The sequence below is a fragment of the Desmodus rotundus genome, chromosome 12 (assembly GCF_022682495.2).
Source record: "Desmodus rotundus isolate HL8 chromosome 12, HLdesRot8A.1, whole genome shotgun sequence".
Classification (NCBI taxonomy): domain Eukaryota; kingdom Metazoa; phylum Chordata; class Mammalia; order Chiroptera; family Phyllostomidae; genus Desmodus; species Desmodus rotundus.
In genome coordinates this window covers 53,233,278-53,249,726 of record NC_071398.1, presented here as the reverse complement: position 1 = coordinate 53,249,726, position 16,449 = coordinate 53,233,278, and the positions used below count along the sequence as shown (strand labels likewise).

The following is a 16,449-nucleotide window of genomic DNA, read 5'->3' as shown; positions in this document are numbered from 1 at the left end:
CATCTTTTAAAATGCATTACTGCACCTATTTTTCTTTTTATTGCTATTTCAAATAAATTTGAGAAACAGGAAAAACCGCCCCATAGCCGTCACCCTAACACACTGGACATTTTCCATCATACTTATTCATTCCCTCGTTTGTTCTTTTTTTAACCCCACATTTTATTTGTTTGGAAATCACAGTGCAGATAAAACTTAATGCAAGTACTTTAAGATGTTTCTTTTTCTCCTCTATCACAAAACTTTGAGAGCACAGGGAAACTTGAAATATTCATTATTCACTGCTCACAATACTGTTCCCACACGTGCATTTTGCGCCTGGCCCTTCGCTGAGGCTGAAGAGGAAAGATGATCACCACTGTCTAGGAGATGGCGCTCGGGGGAGCAGGAAAAGGTGTAGGACTTTACATATGGTGGCCAGGGCCGTGTGGGGCAACCGACTCTGCCTGGGAGTGCTTTTAAAGGCTCCTTGGGGTGGGGACGGGGGGTGGGGGTTGTTTGTGCAAGAGTTTTCCAGGTGGGAAAGCATGCAGAAGGGACGGCGGGGAGACTGCTGGCTTGGGAATTGGGACTGGGTGGGGGGTGTATGTGGTGACTTGGACACTTCAAGGGTTTGATAAGTTAAGGCTGCAGGTCTTGAGGACAGTGGATGACAAGTGAGGAATTACCAGTCTGGGGAAGGGAGGAGTCCAGGGGAGGCTAGCAAGAAGGGAGGGGGAAGAGAAATGGCAACAATGTGAGACTGAAGTGTCAGTAGGAGGAGGAGGTGGCTGATACTGGGAAATCCTTCCCAGGGGCAGCAGGGCAGTGACCCAAGAATTGCTGAGCCAGCAGCAGTGACACATTCGGTGCCAAATATCCTGTTGGAAAACAAATCTTTAGAGGTGGAGGGAAGCCCAGGCGCAGGGAAGAGAGGTTTTTTTAGTCATAAAGCCAACAGGCTTCTCCCTTCATCTGCTCCGCGAGCCCAGGTCCGTCCTTGTTCCTGGGCTGGTGTGAGTCTCGTGTGGGGGGAGTCTCCCATCTGGGACAGCTGCAAGCAGAACTGTAGCCCCTCGGTGTGTGGAGACCGCCCGAAAGCCAGGATTCGTGCCTGCCGGGTTCATGACTTTGCGAAAAATAGGAAGTTCCAGTGACCTTTTTCTGCCCCGGAAAGGGACCTTCTCTGGGCTGTGATAGGCTTTCTTCCGTTTTGTCACATAGACCTCCAGTGTTCTTCTGCCCCATGCTGATGGTCACTTCGTTGGCATACACCTTTACGTCTCCCTCCGGCGCCCAGTGCACGGTCCACTTTGGGAGGTGCCCACGCTGCCTGCTGTCACTTACCTTCTCATGGTGCAAGCTCCCCAGTTCTGTCTTCTCACTCCCTGATCTCTAGTGAACCCCAGCCTCATCCTCTTCTCCTGGTTATCTCCTGGTGGTTAGTCACGTGGAATGTCGCTGGGGTACGTAAATACCTGTTTGGCCTGATGGAAATATCCTCATCTAAATAATTTGAAAATAGTCTATTTAATTTTAGCATGTGAGCTTTAATACAATTTAACCATATAAAAAAATCAAAGTTTCACAATATATACAAACAACAAAAATGTTAATTCTTTGGATTGCGGATTTCAAATTCTGTCCTCTGCAGAGCACCGTGTCATGTGACTGCAGCTCCCAGCGGGTCTTCGCTGCGTCCGTTGTCACCGATGAGAGTGCTTATCAGTGATCAGTTTTATGTTGCATTTTATTCGCCCAGCACTTTCCAAGGAGGAAAATTTAAAGGCAACAGACACTGATGTTCCAAGCTTGTCCTGTCGTTGTCAGCCCTGGCTGAGCATTGGAAACTCCAGGGACTGTCAGAAAATCAGCAGTGCCTGGGGTCCCCTCAGACCAATGCACTCAGGACCCCTGGCGGTGGGGGTCCACCCCTCAGTGTGTTTGAGAGACTGCCCGGCAAATCTAACACACAACTGGGCTAGGAACTGCTGCGTCTGTGGCGGAGAACACGAAGAAAGAATGAAGATGAGTGAAAAATCGTGGACGGTCGGTTCTGCACCTGCTTGCCGCTCTGCGTCCTCAGAGGCGGGTGAGTCTCCTGTCTTTGGCCCAGTCCTGGATTTCCACCTGCCCAAACACGAGGTAAAAAAGCAGGCCGAACACGTTGATGGCAGCAGACAGGAAGAAGACATTCCTCCATCCCGACACCGAATCCTGGGGCAGAAAGCGGAACTATCAGTGTCAGCAGCGCCTTCCCCATGGGTCCTGGCAACCCTCCGATTGCTGCTGGCCAGCGCTGACCTCAGAGAACGGAGGGGCCGATGTGTGACGGCCACGTGTCTCAGGTTATCAGAGAAGGCTCCCAAATGAGCACTGGGTTCTGGTTTGGGAAGGATTTTTCTTTAAACCAAAATAACCTACCCTAATGTTTTCTCTGGATTTTGGACCTCAACATTCATGAAAATATCCTATTATTCATTCAAAATTATGTCTAAAATGCATCATTAAGATCTTGTCCTTCTGGGCTCTGCTTTGTTTTGTTTGCAGCACCAATCGCAGCCCCTCTCAGGGGGACGTCCCCGCAGGATGCGAGTGGCTGGCTGCCCGATACACCCCCGGAGGTGCCTCCCAAGACCTGGGAGGGCAAGTTCGTTTCCGCCATCACAGGCACTGGTGGCAGCTGTGTCAACAGTCAACCCAGAAAGCAGGTCACATAAAAATGTATGACAACAAAATGAAAATGACTTTGCCAGTTGACACTCTCTGTCGTCCCATCCCAGCCTGGTCATGCCTTTCATCTTCTCCAGAAGCCCCCACGTCATGCAGAGCCAGTCCCGTGGCCACGCTCCTGCTCTGTCCACCGTGATCACTGCTCTTTGGATGGGCCTCGGACACCTGTTCCCCTTCTGAGAATCTGGGTGGACTCTTTGTCGTCTTCCCCACTGCCCCGTCTTCCTCTCTTATCCTGAAATGTGTCCTTCGCTCTGGGCGTAACTAAGAACCTCTCCATGCATTTGTGCCTCCAGAAAGTCGTCCCTGCTGTTTTCTCTGCCTGAACAGCTCGTTTCCATCAATCTGACATCGTTCCCCCCCTTTCCCTGGGGAACCTGAGCTCCTGGAGCCTGCCATAGTGGGTGCTCTGGGTAGAGCTGTGTGTGGTTGCCTGTGCTTGCTTGTCCCCTCGGACCTCAGTCCTCGAGAGCAGAGCCCCCACTGCGTGTCCCTGTGCCCGAAACAACACCTGCTGCGGACGCATGGTCAGTAAACGGGCCCCACCTGGCTGATGAGGAAGCCGGTGGCAGTGGAGGAGATGATCCCGGCGACGAGCCCGAATCCCCGTGAGATGCCCATGAGGAAGCTCGCGTACCTGTGGAGACGATGTCAGGGTGGGTTTGCAGGAAGCTGCCGTTCACACAGCCAGCATTTTTCTTAGAAAGACGTCTTTTTGGCAGCCCAGCTTGGATGCAGTTCAGCTCCCACCAAGAAGTCGTGCTCCTGATGCCTGTCTCAGTCACCTGAGACACCCAGGGCAGCATCCGTGTGCCGCCCTAACACATTCTAGCACTGAGTCGGAGACCAGGGGACCGCTCTGCCCCTGGGAGCCCAGGCTCCTACCTGGGGTGGACAGGACCCAGACTTGGCACAAGCTGCCTGGGTTTAAATTGTGGCCCCGTCTTTGTGTGGCGTTGGGCATGTCACCTGACCGCCCGTGCCCCAGCCCTCACCCCTACAGCGCACGGGTAACGGGAGGGCCCACCTCGTGTGGCTGTGAGGACTGGATGTGCGGCCACGCGAGAAGCCCAACCACGTCCGCCCCACCCCGTAGGGTCTGGCTCATGGCGAGCGTGTACACTTGGGGGATCGAAGGTTCCCAGAGCAGCAGTCCCGTCTCTTCTGGGGAAGCTCTCGGTCTAAAGACGCCTCAGGCCAAGCAAGGCCTCATGCTGCCATTTCTAGATAGTTGTCACTATTTTGAAGGAGTCACGGGAGGAAGACTGAGGTCTGACACCTCTGGAGCGGCCTGGAGGAGGGCCACCAGCAGGTGAGGATCTTACCTGGGGGCGACATCTAAGCTGTTGACGATGAACCCTGCGTCACACAGGTTGCTGGTCCCAGGGATAAGTATCAGCAAAACAATGGTGGTCACGTAACTGGAAGCCACAAAGGGCAGGGCCACGGCACAGAGCGACGGGAGGAGCAGCCCTGGACAGGAAGGACCCATGTCAGAACCTGCGTTGGGACCTGCTTGGACCATGCATGGGAAAGGGGATTGGTGGATTATCCCCCAGCCCACCCGCCTGTCCTCACCCAGGGACGAGAAGAGTTTTCGCACGGTAATCAATCTGAGAAGATTCCTGGACAGAAGGAAATCGGCCAGCTGACCCCCCAGAATTGTACACGTCGAGGCAGCAACAAAGGGCAGGGAGGACAGGACCCCGCTCTGGAGGAAAGACATCGATCCGGTGAGGACCGAGGTGCAGGGGGCACTGACATCACAGGGCCACTGTCAGCCGGCCGCCCAACAGTGTGGATTGTGGAGAGGAACTGGTCCTCACCGCCTCGGGAGGAGGCCTGACACTGTCTCTGGAGACACTGATGCTGATTCCTACGAGAACCTGGAGGATTGAGACTGCAGTGTGGCAGCGTGGCGGTTAGGAACACACTCTGCAGCAGCTGTCTCCCTGAGCAGTTGTGTCACTGAGGGCGGCACGTTACCTCTGTCTGTCCTGTTGCCGCACCTGTGCACAGGGACCTTTATTTATAGTGCCTCTCTCAAGGCCGCTGTGAGGGTAAACGGTTGCAGGCAAGGCCAGAATGGAACAGGAAGCGTGGAAATAGTTCCCCCATGGCCACAACCATTTCACCCGTGTCCGAAGGGCACTCACTTCTTTGATGTTGACGTGGAGCACAGAATGGATGTAGGTCGGCAGGTATGTGATGATGATGGTGCATAGCCAGAAATGGCTGAAAAACCCTGTGAAAATGGCCCACAGTGGCAGGCAGCGGACCATCGCCTTTATGGGGACTGACCGTCGACAGGAAGTGGGCTGAAAGGAAATAGCTGATCAGTGTGGGTATTAGAACAGGCCAGAGGGGCCCCTTCCGGGAGCCCCGTGCTGCCCTGCAGGCTCTGTGTGGCCCTAGGGAGAGGGGGATATTGTACCTGCTGAGCCAGCGAGGACACGATGTGATCCTTTTCCCTGACGCTTATGCACGGGTGACGCATGGGGTCATCGTAAATCACCGTGAACCACAGGAGACAGCACACACAGCCGATGCCGCCTGGGGAGCCGAGACCCCGTTAGTCTGCAGGTAGGTTTGTGAGGGGGGAGGGATTCCCTCTGAAGTGGACACCTCCCCCCAAACACACCCGATTCATGGTCATTCCATCATGAGAACCTCAAGTGCCCACTTCTTTATTTCAATTCTTCTGCGAATCTCCTTTTAACCAAAGCTCTCCAGGCACCGCCTCTCAAACAGAGACTGCCAGGGGTCAGCGTCGAGCCCTCCGGAGACTGCAGGGGCTGACTGAGCGTCCTGTTGCCTGGCAGACTAGTCCCTCCTAGGACTCAGTGCTTACAGGGTTGCGTGTTGCCAGCAGCGGATTCTAACTCACACCTTATTGTCCCGTTTTGGAGGACCTGAATTGTCAGGACTGAAGAGGAGCATCACCGTACGTCCACACAGCAACCTGAATAAAATCTGCGGCGAGGAGAAACCTCCAACACGTGGGCGGAAGACCGCGTGTTTGCACCAGGCAGCACACCCGCCATGGGTTTCCGGAGGAAATGCTCCTTGACGGTACGTGATTTATGTCCACGGACCCAAGCGACCTGGGGTTAGCACTGTCAGTGAGGAAGCTCATATTGAATGACACCATTTGGTCGTAACGACAGGACAGAAACTTGTGTCATTGCTGAGACTTGTCGTTTGAAGAAGGTTCTGTGTGAAAAGACTGGGGGACTCACGCTCTTTAAATTCCCTCTAATGACTGGGTTCACCCATTCCTTCATTTATAAAGCTGTGAGTCACAAGCTATGGTGGTGCAGTACGTTATAGAATGGGGTCCGTGACCGGAGCCTGTCACAGTCTGGTGGCAACAAAGAAGGGGAAGTAGATAATCCACGCCAGCACAGCCTAGAGAAGACACATCAGGGAGCAGCACCGAGGACAGGACGACAAATCTGCTGGGATCAGTCCCGGTAGTCCCCGCAGGAAGGCACATACACGTGGAGGTTCACAAGATTCCCCCGTAGACAACAGGCCAAGGGCATCTGGCAGAAATAATTGTCCTGAAATATGAGGACACTTTCACAGTGTCGTCAGTTGCCATCCCTGTATCTTAGCCACGTGCAGGAGACCTGGCATGGCACGCGGTGGCGGAGACTTCACAGAGACGTCCTCTCGGTCTCTCCAACGCTGGCGACGCGCAGTCACCGCCTAGACTAGAGTAAGAAAGCTCCCAGCCCTCACGTTCTTCGTCATCTTCCATTTGACAGAGGACGCCTGCTGTCCTGCGGGAAGGATGTGGCTGAACGCCTGGGACATGGCCACACTGGGGGGAAAGGGACTCACCGAAGATGTAGAAGATGAAAGGCCAGCCCAAGGCCTGCGAGATGAGTCCCCCCACACAGAGGATGACGAAGGACCCGCATGCTGCCCCTGAAGAGATGAGGGAGAGAACCACTTAGGAACATAGCAGAGGCTGAGACCGAGGGGCCGCCCTCCCTGGACAGCGTCCCGATGGTGAGGTGGCAGAGTTGCAATTACTGGGTGACAAGAGCCTTGCCACTCAGATCCCCCCAATAAAGTCATGTGAAGGAATTAGAAATAATAATAATAATAATAATCCCCCCAAAACTGCAATGGTGGCTCCTTAGCACCAACCTGACCAAATCCACGCCCCGCCCGTATTTCCTTATAACCAGAGTTACACTGTGGCAGATGTTGGGGACATGCTGGAAAGACAGGAGGTTAGGGACAAAAGGAAAGGCTTACAAAAATTAAGTTACAGTCCTTGCTCCCAAGGACTGGTCAGTCCAGTTGGAGAGAAAAGCGCAAACAAAATTCACTATCACAAGTAAGATCCTGGAGCCTGAACAGACCCGCAGTAAGAAGTGCGTTTTACACAGCGACCCAGTGCCACACAAACCACACACACCCCCTCACACAAGTTCCCAGATCAGCACTCGGCCTCACGGGGTGCGTCCAGGCCTGCTCCATTCTGTTCCATTCCGTTCACTTTCATGTCTAAGTACAGCTTTTGCCCACTTAACGGGGTTCATGATGCTGCCAGTGGGCCCCCATTTGAAAAAAGAAAGGATGTAGAATACAAATATAATAAGACTACAATTCTCTCTGACAGCATCTGTGAGGAGCAATTAAAAGCGATGATAAACGTAGGAATTGTTTACACGTGCGGCTTGAGAAAAGAAGCTGGAGGCGGAGGACTTGGCAGGAAACCGAGCAGCACCCGAGGGAAGTTGAGTGCAGAGCTCGCAGGGGGCCCTGGGCAGCTCACAGCATGGTGGCTTTGCATCCAGGCCCCGGGAGGGCCTCTGTCTCTGCACTCGGGTGGAATGCCTGTGGACATTCCCCAGCAGGGGAGCAAACATGGCCACCTGTGCTCTGGGGAGAGAGCGAGGCTTTGGCGGGAAGAGAAGGCTGGAGGAGACACAGCTGGTGCAGAGGGTGCTGCTCGGAGGTCTGTAGGCTGAGGAGGTGTGACCGCTGCAGTGGGAGGGGTCGGTCACTTTGGAGTCAAAGTCTGCAGGTGCATGTGTGTTGGGCCTGGAGGGAGAGGCTTGAAGGAGCCGCGGTCTGGTCCTCAAGCGCACACCCTCAGGGCCGTGGGGGGTGCACAGCAGGGATGAAGCTGTTGCCTTCTTACTGAGACCTCACACTATGTCCAGTGTGGTGACTAAGGGCGTGCTGTGTGGCGGGGGCGGGTTGGGGGGTGTCCACTGCAGGAACTCAAGATCTCCGTCCTACCACCTGCTGGCTACCGCTGTGGGCTCTTCACTTAATCTCTGCATACAGCAATCCGCTCCTTTGTAAATGAAGGTTAGAGACAGAACTTACACCCACGGGTTGTGAGGGTTGGCTCACAACACCAAGGGCTCAGATTCGTGCAATATTTAAATTCTACCTTCGAGCCTTTCTCTCCTTTCCACTCTGAATTCCAAGTCTTAATTCTCGCTTGTATATCGTTGTTAAAGTGGTGTTTATACCGTGTACTTGGTCTTTCCCCGCTCATGCAATTGCTTAAAGTTGTACGCTCCCCCCGCCACACGCACAGTACTTTTGCAGCTCATGAGGGCCTCTCGGTGCTGAGCCTCAGTGACTGATGTCCCAGCTCAGATGGATCTTTCTTATCTGTTACATAACCTCGTACACTGTTGAGTTTTCCGTCTCCCCCAAAGCATCCCGTGCATCTCAGGGACAATGTGGGAGGGTGAAGTGTGTGACAAACCTGCGACCCGTGGAGGAATCCTTACCTGACCCTGCAATGCTGGTGAGCTTGCTGCGTTCCAGTGGGGGGGCCCATTTTGCCCAAATGGTAAACTGACCTGTCCATGCCATTCCCTGAAATGAAAATCATGAAGGCCTGTGGTCGCGAGTAGGATGCAGGAATCTGTATCTACCCCAGAGAGAGAGAGTGCCTGGATACCTGGGCCATGCCTTGGACCGTCCGCACCACAACCAGCAAAGTCACTCCAAGGTCGGCGGCCCATGGTGTGAAGAGCGTGAGGAGGGAGGAGATGAGCAAGCCGGCACCCAGCATCTGCTTCGCTCCAAATATCCCTGCTAGGTACCCACTCGGGACCAGAGTCAGGATTATCCCATAGCTGATGGAGCTGAAGATAATGCCCTGGGTCTCAGGGCTCCAATCGTACACAGAGCTCTGGGGAGGAGTAAAAAGGAAAAATCTTTGCTAAGGAAGTTTACTTCACAGCCAGAGCCGCTTGGGTTTGGTGGGACCCTATTATAAAATAGCAAATTTGGTTTTTCGCTATTTTTTATCTAACTTAAGCATTCCACCTTTTCCAAATAACCAATTATACTCCGAATTTCCTCCTTTCCAAGGAAGGAAAACCAGAGGAAGAAAAGGAGAAAAGAGATAAAGGAATGATTATACCAATAGATGGTAGGAAGTTGTAAATGGAAAGCAGATGGCCAGAGAGAGTTCATTGGTGAAGGAGCTTTCTTTAACTATTTTACTTCTGGCAAAAGGTGACATGTTGACTCTCATTTCAAAGAATGAGGAAGATGCAGTGTTCCTGAGCTCTTGTCAAAATCGGTCCCTAAGATTGGATTTAGGAATGATGGTCTGCCTCGAAGGGTATTTGATATCAACAAGGTCACATTGTGCTTCCCGTGTAACCTGATAAATAATTTTTGGTAGCCCGTTAGATAAGAAAACATGTTATAAAATGAAGTAGAGAGCCAAAAAGTATGAAGTGTAAGCTATTTTATCCACTTAAGAGAAATAATGGAAGCTCTGTGACTCATGTCCAAATTCCCATTTGAGGAGGAATTCCAGTGGCACAGGGATGCGGAGAAGAGGGAAGGACACTTTGGGATGGTCCCAGGAAAGTGGCAGAACTCGAACCATCCCTTGGAGAATGCCTACGATTTGTATGAAGAGAAAGAGGAAAATTCACTTCCATTGAAGAGCACAGAAAAGTGGGCTTGTAGCGTTAGGAGTGACACCAAAGGAGCAGGCGCAGACCAGGACCCTGACCTGTGAGGGTGGACTTTCCTGGGCCCCTGGCCGAGGGGACTGTGCTGAGAAGTGGTCCAGACTCCGAGGGGCACAGCACGTCTGGGGCACCGGGCAGGCCTCCTGGATTCTGGAGCACGGGGACAGGGAGTGTGTGGGATGAATGAGGGGGAGGCCATCGTAAATAAGCTGGGTCCAGGGGAACGAACTCATGAACTCTGAGGATGGTAAGGTGTTACAGTTGGTCCAGAGGAGAACTCAAAGAAATATATATATAGATATAGAAATGTACATAGATATAGAAAGTAATGCTGAAAAACATTTTAAATAACATGGCAAAACAGGCTTATTCAACGGAGGGGCAAGTTGGGGGTACTGCTGTTTTCCACCCGACAGATCCGTCGGCAGAACTGTGGGCCACCCAGTGGCGCTACTGACTGCGTGCACAACTCAGAGAGTGAAATGGCCCAGAGACAAGCGGTGCAGAGACCCGCACAGAGTCGGGCGGAAGGATGCGCTTGGACGTGTCTATTTTTTCATGGAAGATGCCCAGCAGCCTGTTCCTTTTTAGAAGTTTTCACATTTTCCCCCTATATTCCTCCATTTTGTAATTATAAGGACCTCCGTGAAAGGTTATTTTTATCATAGAGTTCAGCTGTGGCGCAAAGAAAAATAATTTCAGTTCTGAAAAGTTTGTCCTTTCCACAGAATTGCGATCAGAGCACCTTCGCCGCCCCCCCCCCCCCCCCCCCCCCCCCCCCGCCCATTCTCCCTCCCACTCACTCACCGCAGCGCTGCGCTCCTGGAGGGGCCTGCCGGGGTCCTGGAGCGCGTCTGCACGAGGCCCCTCTGCAGAGGCATTGGCTGCAGCCGGCTGCCGAGTACCGTTGACCATGGCGATGACGGCGATGCTCAGACTCACCCGCTGTGTGATCATGGCGAGGTTGGACAGGTGCATGACCACGGCCAGTCCACAGCGCAGGGAGCAGAGGTGCGGGCCTGGGGAGGGCGGGGAAGCAGGCGGGGAGGTTCTGGCTGAGCTCACCCCTCCCACTGAAAACTCGGCAGTTTCCCTTCCCACCGAAGTCAGAGACTGCCATCCTCCTTTGTCACTGTCTTTAGTTAGCTTCGAGACAGTGAAGCTGGGACCTTATAATTGAGTAAAGCCACGATGGGAAGCAGATGATAAACACGGAAACACCTACATGAAGGTGTCTATGCCACGTCGTTGCGACGCAGAGGGCAGGTGGCAGAGCGCGTCACAGAACACTTCTCCCAGCAGCAGGCCAGTGGGCCCGTCGGCGGGCACATCCACTTACCAAAGACCTTGGACATTTATACTAGACAGCTGCCTCTGGACGGAGCTCCAGGACCTTCTTTTAAAATGTCGGAGGATGGAGCATAACTGAGCACTTCCACTAACTCTAGTATGACACCCACGTGGGCCTGCCTTCGTTTATGTTCAGCTTTCTACAAAATTAATGGGGAAAACCATCTTTATGGAGTTTGTTGGTGACCAGGTGCTGGAGGCGTATTCAGTATGTCACAAGAGTAACATTTTCTTTTTTTTTTTTTTAAGTCCCCAGGAAGTGGGACAAGGGGCCGCTATTGAAGGGTTCCCATGTGAATGATGGAGTCTGTATATCATACACACACACACACACACATATCATATGTATATTGCATTGCATAATTGGAGAACTTGGACTAAAGAGAAATGAGAGAACCTGTGAGGAAACAGAGGAAACTTCAATGAAAGAAATCCCTTTTACTGGCCACTTGGCTCAGGGATGGGATTGGTTGCCTGCAAAAGAATTGTTTCCTTATGAATGGAGCTTCCCAAGCTGGGGGGACAGGGCCCACTACCTAGCAGGGCCTCCTGCCTAGCCCAGGGGTCATGCCATTCCTTATGTCCCAGGATTTACTGATCGTTTGGCTTGATTTCTGATGATAACTCAGCGGGTCCCCTGAGGAGGGAGCAGCAGGTGGCAGGAGAGAGAGGGGAGCTGGTCGCATGCCACAGTGAGAGGAGGAGAGGACAGGAGAGCAAGGACGTATACGGGACGCAGAGACAATGTCCATTCCTACGTGAGTCAGCTGCAGACATGTCAGGTGACTGTACCTTTCCTGGGGGACGGCTTCTTGTCCATGTGGCTCCTCCGGGAAGTGTCACCACACTTTAAGGCAGAGGCCATCTTGGCCCCAAATCTCTTTTACCATGACAGGCTTTGATCTACGGGAAGAAAAGCCAAAACACAGCACACAAGTCACTTTCTCGGGTTAGTGTTGCCTTCTCACACGCTTCGGTGGCACCCAGCTCCATGTTCGCGCTTCACAGCACATGTGGCGCTGCGATGCTTACGGAGATACATGTGTGTGCCTGAGAAACTTTGGTGGGAAGTCCCAACCATGTCCTTCAGATTCTCTACCCACCGGTGTCCCCCCCTGTTCTGAGTGGAGCTGAAATGAGAACATGGCAAACTGCAGAGAGGCGTGTGAAGCAGAGGTCAGAAAGACAGGGAGGTTGAGTGATGCGCAGGAGCCGAGGGGCCAGTCCCAGAGTGGCCCTGGCTCTCATCTGAGCACTTTTCTGTCCCTTCCGTCCCATCAGGACAGTGTCCACTGTGTCATCTTTGAACATGCAGGACGACGTCTTTAACACTTGGACGTGTTACTTTAAAGGCTTAAAATGTTTTCTCTCATCTCTGCTGCACACAAATTTGGATACTTTATTAGACTGAAAATATTTTCTTTAAAGATTTTATTTATGTATTTTTAGACATAGGGGAAGGGAGGGAAAAAGAGAGGGAGAGAAACATCGATGTGTAGTTGCCTTTCATGCTCCCTGCACCAGGGAACTTGGCTCACAACCCAGGCATGTGCCCTGACTGGGAATCAAACCAGCGACCCTTTGCTTCACAGTCTGGTGCTCAGTCCACTGAGCCACACCAGCCAGGGGTGGACTGAAAGGTTTTTCAAATCACCTATGAAATCGAACTGAGTGGGAGCTTTCTACTACAACCAACCATGAATAAATCCAGCTATTCTGACTGGTGAAGAGAATTCATGACCCCAACAGGGATAATTTGAATCTGTGCATCAATCAAACTCTCTTTGGTGGCACCCACAGTTACTTTGGGAACCATCATCATCCTAAGAATATTGTTGGTTTTGCAGCCGTTCCTAAACTGAAGGATCTCCAACTCAATAAACACCCGGGTCAGCATTATGCTGCTTCATCCAAAGCCTCACATTCTCTCTGCACATAAATTTAATAAGACTCACCCACATCCACAGGGGAGTTCATAACCCATGGCCTTCGGGAGAAGAATTGTGAGGAAAGATACAGATGAAGAACCTTGCCCCCAAATACTCTCCGCAGTATTACTTATTGCCACATAACATTAGAGACGTGTTAACCTGACAACAAGGGTTCGGTGAGTCCATTTTCATAGATGGTATCATGGGCTGTATTAAAACAATGTTCTCAGTGGTACCTGGAAATGACTGTGCTCTTGTGTAGTGTGCAAGCGCCGAGCCTGGGTTGGGTTGATGCGGGAACATCCCCAGAGAGATACAGACTCACGCGGTGGTCAGGTCATTCGTCACGATTTTCTGATTTACCAAGTCCTTTTTTGAACACTCAGTAGTGACTCACCTTATATTCAGCAGGAGCTGAGTGCCTTTGAAAGAGCAGTAATTAGGCTTCGTTATCACGGTCACCAGAGTTTTCTGCTTGCCACGTGCCTCTAGAACTCTGGGAGTAAGGTCTCCCCAGCTAAGTTTTGGAGTTTTCTACTTTGGTTACCATGAACCCAAACGCGAGACAAGGCCAGCAGCAGGAAGCTTGGCGTGGGCTGTACCTGGAAGGCGCTCAGTCCGCCAGGCCCCGGAGGACACCAGTCAGTCCAGTGCTGCGCACTGGGGTCCCAGCTGAGCAACTGGACCGGACGCCCGGCTGACCCGGAGTCGGACCTTCGTCACTTCCCTCTCTATGTTAGATTGCAAACGTGGCCGAAGGCAACTCTCTGCACCCGCAGCTGCAAGAACAAAGCTTTCCACCACCTTCTGTGAAACGTCTCCAAACACGGAACCCTGCTGCTGAAGAGACCGAGCAATCCTCCGCCGGCCAGGGGCTCATCCCACTGATGGGGAAGGCTGCTGGGCGGCAAGTTCAGAAAAATGACCTGAGCTGCAGCGAGGGCTGAGCCCAGCTTTCTCTGTTGACCTGACTTCCCCTCCGCGTTCACACTTTCAGCACAAGCACATTTTAAGCCCTCTAGGGTAGCTTCATTTTGAGGTTTTCTAGATAGGAATTGATGGGATTTTAAATTGTTTTAATGCAGAAGGAAATTTCACAATAGAAATATTTTCAAATTGAGCTATTAAGTACTTAAAAAAATCAGAACAACTACTCTTTCTTGCTTTTTTTGTTAGTGAAATCGTATTGCAAACTATCACATCCCCTGCCTTTCTCCTCCCATCTGCTGCCACCCCTGCCTTAGCTTTTATGGTTTCAAATGCTGCTTTGAATTTTGTCTCGACAGCTACTCTCGCCTGTTAATTCCTGTTTCCTTTGCCTGAGACCCATACGGAAAGCAGGCGGACATCCCAAACCACTGTCAACCAGGGTCTTTCTGCGAGGCACCAATGGAAACGGTTTTTCCAGGATAATCAGAGAAGCGTGAACTCGTGGGGTCTGAGCGCTGGTGTAACTGATGGGCACACAGACAGTGGGGTGCGTCTTGGCCCCGCAGCAAACATGTCCGAGGACCTGCCGGCTCCGCAGTGATGCTGGCAGAGCAGAGAATCCCACAGCCATGGCTGTGAGTAGACAGAAAATGGGGGTGAAATTAAGTTAAAGGAAAATTCTTTATTTTAAAAATAATTTTGATGCAATATAGAGCTGCATTTGATATAAAAATAATCTAGACGTGTGGTTTGTGCATAAACACGAGATTAGCTTTTTTCCCATTCTTCTTAGTCTCAAACTTGCTATTTTTCTATAATGGTCTTTCTATTGCCCTCAGATTCCCGGTAACATTCAGCCTGTCTTGCGTCACCTCTGTTAGGAGTCTCCTTGTTTATTCAGAGTGAACGTTAATGTGGTTGAAAGAGCTGGAACTTGCATTTCAAAGGGCAGCCAGGGGCCCTGCCTCTGCTGTTCTGGGAATGGGGTCAGAGCTGTCCAGAGCACTTGTTTGTAGGAGAAATGGGGATAGTGCCCCTTCACAGGCCAGCTGGGAGGGAAAACAGAGGCATGAGAAGTGCAGTCTTGTGCATGTGAAACGTGACTGCCAGTCACAGCAGCAGTGACAACAGACGGGCGCAGTGACGGCACTTGGACTTCTCTTAGATTACTAAGCAGAGGCTTACGGCAAATATTTAGTCTTATAAAAATGCTTTTGGTTGTTAAACTGGTTTTAAACTTTAAAAAGTGTGTTCCTGTGGACTAGAATGCACGCAATGGGGGAGGAAGGGACGCACACGATTCAAACACCACAGAATGTGGGAAGACAGGATGCTGCCCGTGTTAGTGACACTGCCTCCCTTTCACGAGATCGGTGGCTCTGAAATAAAATTGGTTATTCCAGTGGATTGCTTATGTCACCTGTGAAATCATTTATTAATTTAATCATGGAACAAAGTGCCCTCAGCTCCCATCGTGGGCAGTCCTACAAGGCAGGGCCGGGCACAGCCAGTGGGGGACTCAGGAGATGGCCGGCATGCCACACACCCGTCCTCCAGTGACCACCTCAGGCCTGTCTTGCAGGCCAGTGTGAGCCTGGCTGTGCTGTCCTCTGGGTGCCTTCCCTGAGTTCTGCCGGGTTTCCTTCCCGTCACGCCTGACCATAGTCTCCCTGGATGCCACCCGTCCGCTCCCTCCCCAGGTGCTCTCTGCAAGCTCCGTGTTCTCTTGCCTTTGCTCTTATACACAGATTTGTTCGTATTCCCCTTTTCTCGAGAGACAACTCCAAATCTATAGAGAAATCTGAGGACTCTTCGTCACAGTCCCAGTCCCCAATCCCACACCTCAGTAGCTCTGATCCAGGATTTTAATCCACAGCCACAGCGCGTCCCATGCGACGCGACATCACAGTGACCACTCAGAAGCCTTGGAGCAGCCACCATCACCCACAGCATCCCCGGCACTGCTGGCGCTCAAGCCCTACTTGAGGGTCTTGATTGAGTCAATTACCTTTGTTAGAAAATCTTCATTTTGGAGCCAGAAACCATTCCCAGCCAGGGGTCCTGAGGCTGCTGTCCAGGCTCATTCTCTGACTTCGCCTCGACCCGCTCCCTCCCTCTGACAGATCTCAGATTCATCTGCAGTAACCGTCCGACCCAAAGAGACGAGAGCCACGTACCTGCACCATGAAACCCGTCTTTGAGCCCTCGCTCTAAGGCTGCCTTGAGTGGTTTCTGTCCCTTCTTCCCTTTCAGAGGGTTCTTCAGTCCCACGGAGATAAATAAGAGCCACGTGGCAGGCAGACAGCAGCAGGTCTGAGAGCCGAGTCTGGCTTTGCTGCTTAATGTTTAACCTCACATTCAAGTCCTCGCTGCTAGAATGTGTATCTGAGAGGGTGACTCTACGTTCTTCTGCTTTCAACTGTACACTTGGCTGGAAAGGTCGACAAGACCTTCCTGGAAGGAAGGTGAGCTGGGGGATTGGTGAGGTCAGGCCACCTTCACTTCCTCGTGTTCCCTGTGGCCCAGGTCTGCATCAGTACAGAGGGATTATA

General features: G+C 51.9%; 1 protein-coding gene across 4 annotated transcripts; it reads right to left on the bottom strand.

Annotated features, from left to right (window-relative positions):
- Window positions 1–1,910: 1,910 nt before the first annotated feature.
- SLC17A2 (solute carrier family 17 member 2) lies at window positions 1,911–16,158 on the bottom strand. Of its 4 annotated transcripts, XM_024570664.4 has the most exons (12): window positions 16,075–16,158; window positions 11,829–11,939; window positions 10,494–10,705; window positions 8,654–8,887; window positions 8,481–8,568; window positions 6,559–6,645; window positions 5,147–5,265; window positions 4,869–5,030; window positions 4,291–4,423; window positions 4,038–4,185; window positions 3,259–3,349; window positions 1,911–2,196 (listed from the first exon to the last, which is right to left on the bottom strand). In XM_024570664.4, exons 2-12 carry the CDS (start codon window positions 11,899–11,901, stop codon window positions 2,062–2,064), a joined length of 1,482 nt encoding a protein of 493 aa, XP_024426432.3. In that variant the 5' UTR covers window positions 11,902–11,939; window positions 16,075–16,158; the 3' UTR covers window positions 1,911–2,061. The 4 variants fall into 4 exon arrangements, with proteins under 4 accessions (XP_024426432.3, XP_071075942.1, XP_071075944.1 ...); XM_071219841.1 differs by having other exon boundaries at window positions 4,038–4,423; XM_071219843.1 differs by lacking the exon at window positions 16,075–16,158 and adding an exon at window positions 15,906–16,065 and having other exon boundaries at window positions 4,038–4,423.
- Between the last annotated feature and the right edge of the window lie 291 nt (window positions 16,159–16,449).

Excerpts from the sequence above, each read along its gene's own strand:
- SLC17A2 (XM_071219841.1), bottom strand. The coding sequence starts at position 11,901 with ATGGCCTCTGCCTTAAAGTGTGGTGACACTTCCCGGAGGAGCCACATG. Across the intron at positions 8,569-8,653 it reads CGGTCCAAGGCATGGCCCAG|GGAATGGCATGGACAGGTCA; the intron begins GTATCCAGGCAC and ends TTTTCATTTCAG. Across the intron at positions 5,031-5,146 it reads TGTCCTCGCTGGCTCAGCAG|CCCACTTCCTGTCGACGGTC; the intron begins GTACAATATCCC and ends ATTTCCTTTCAG.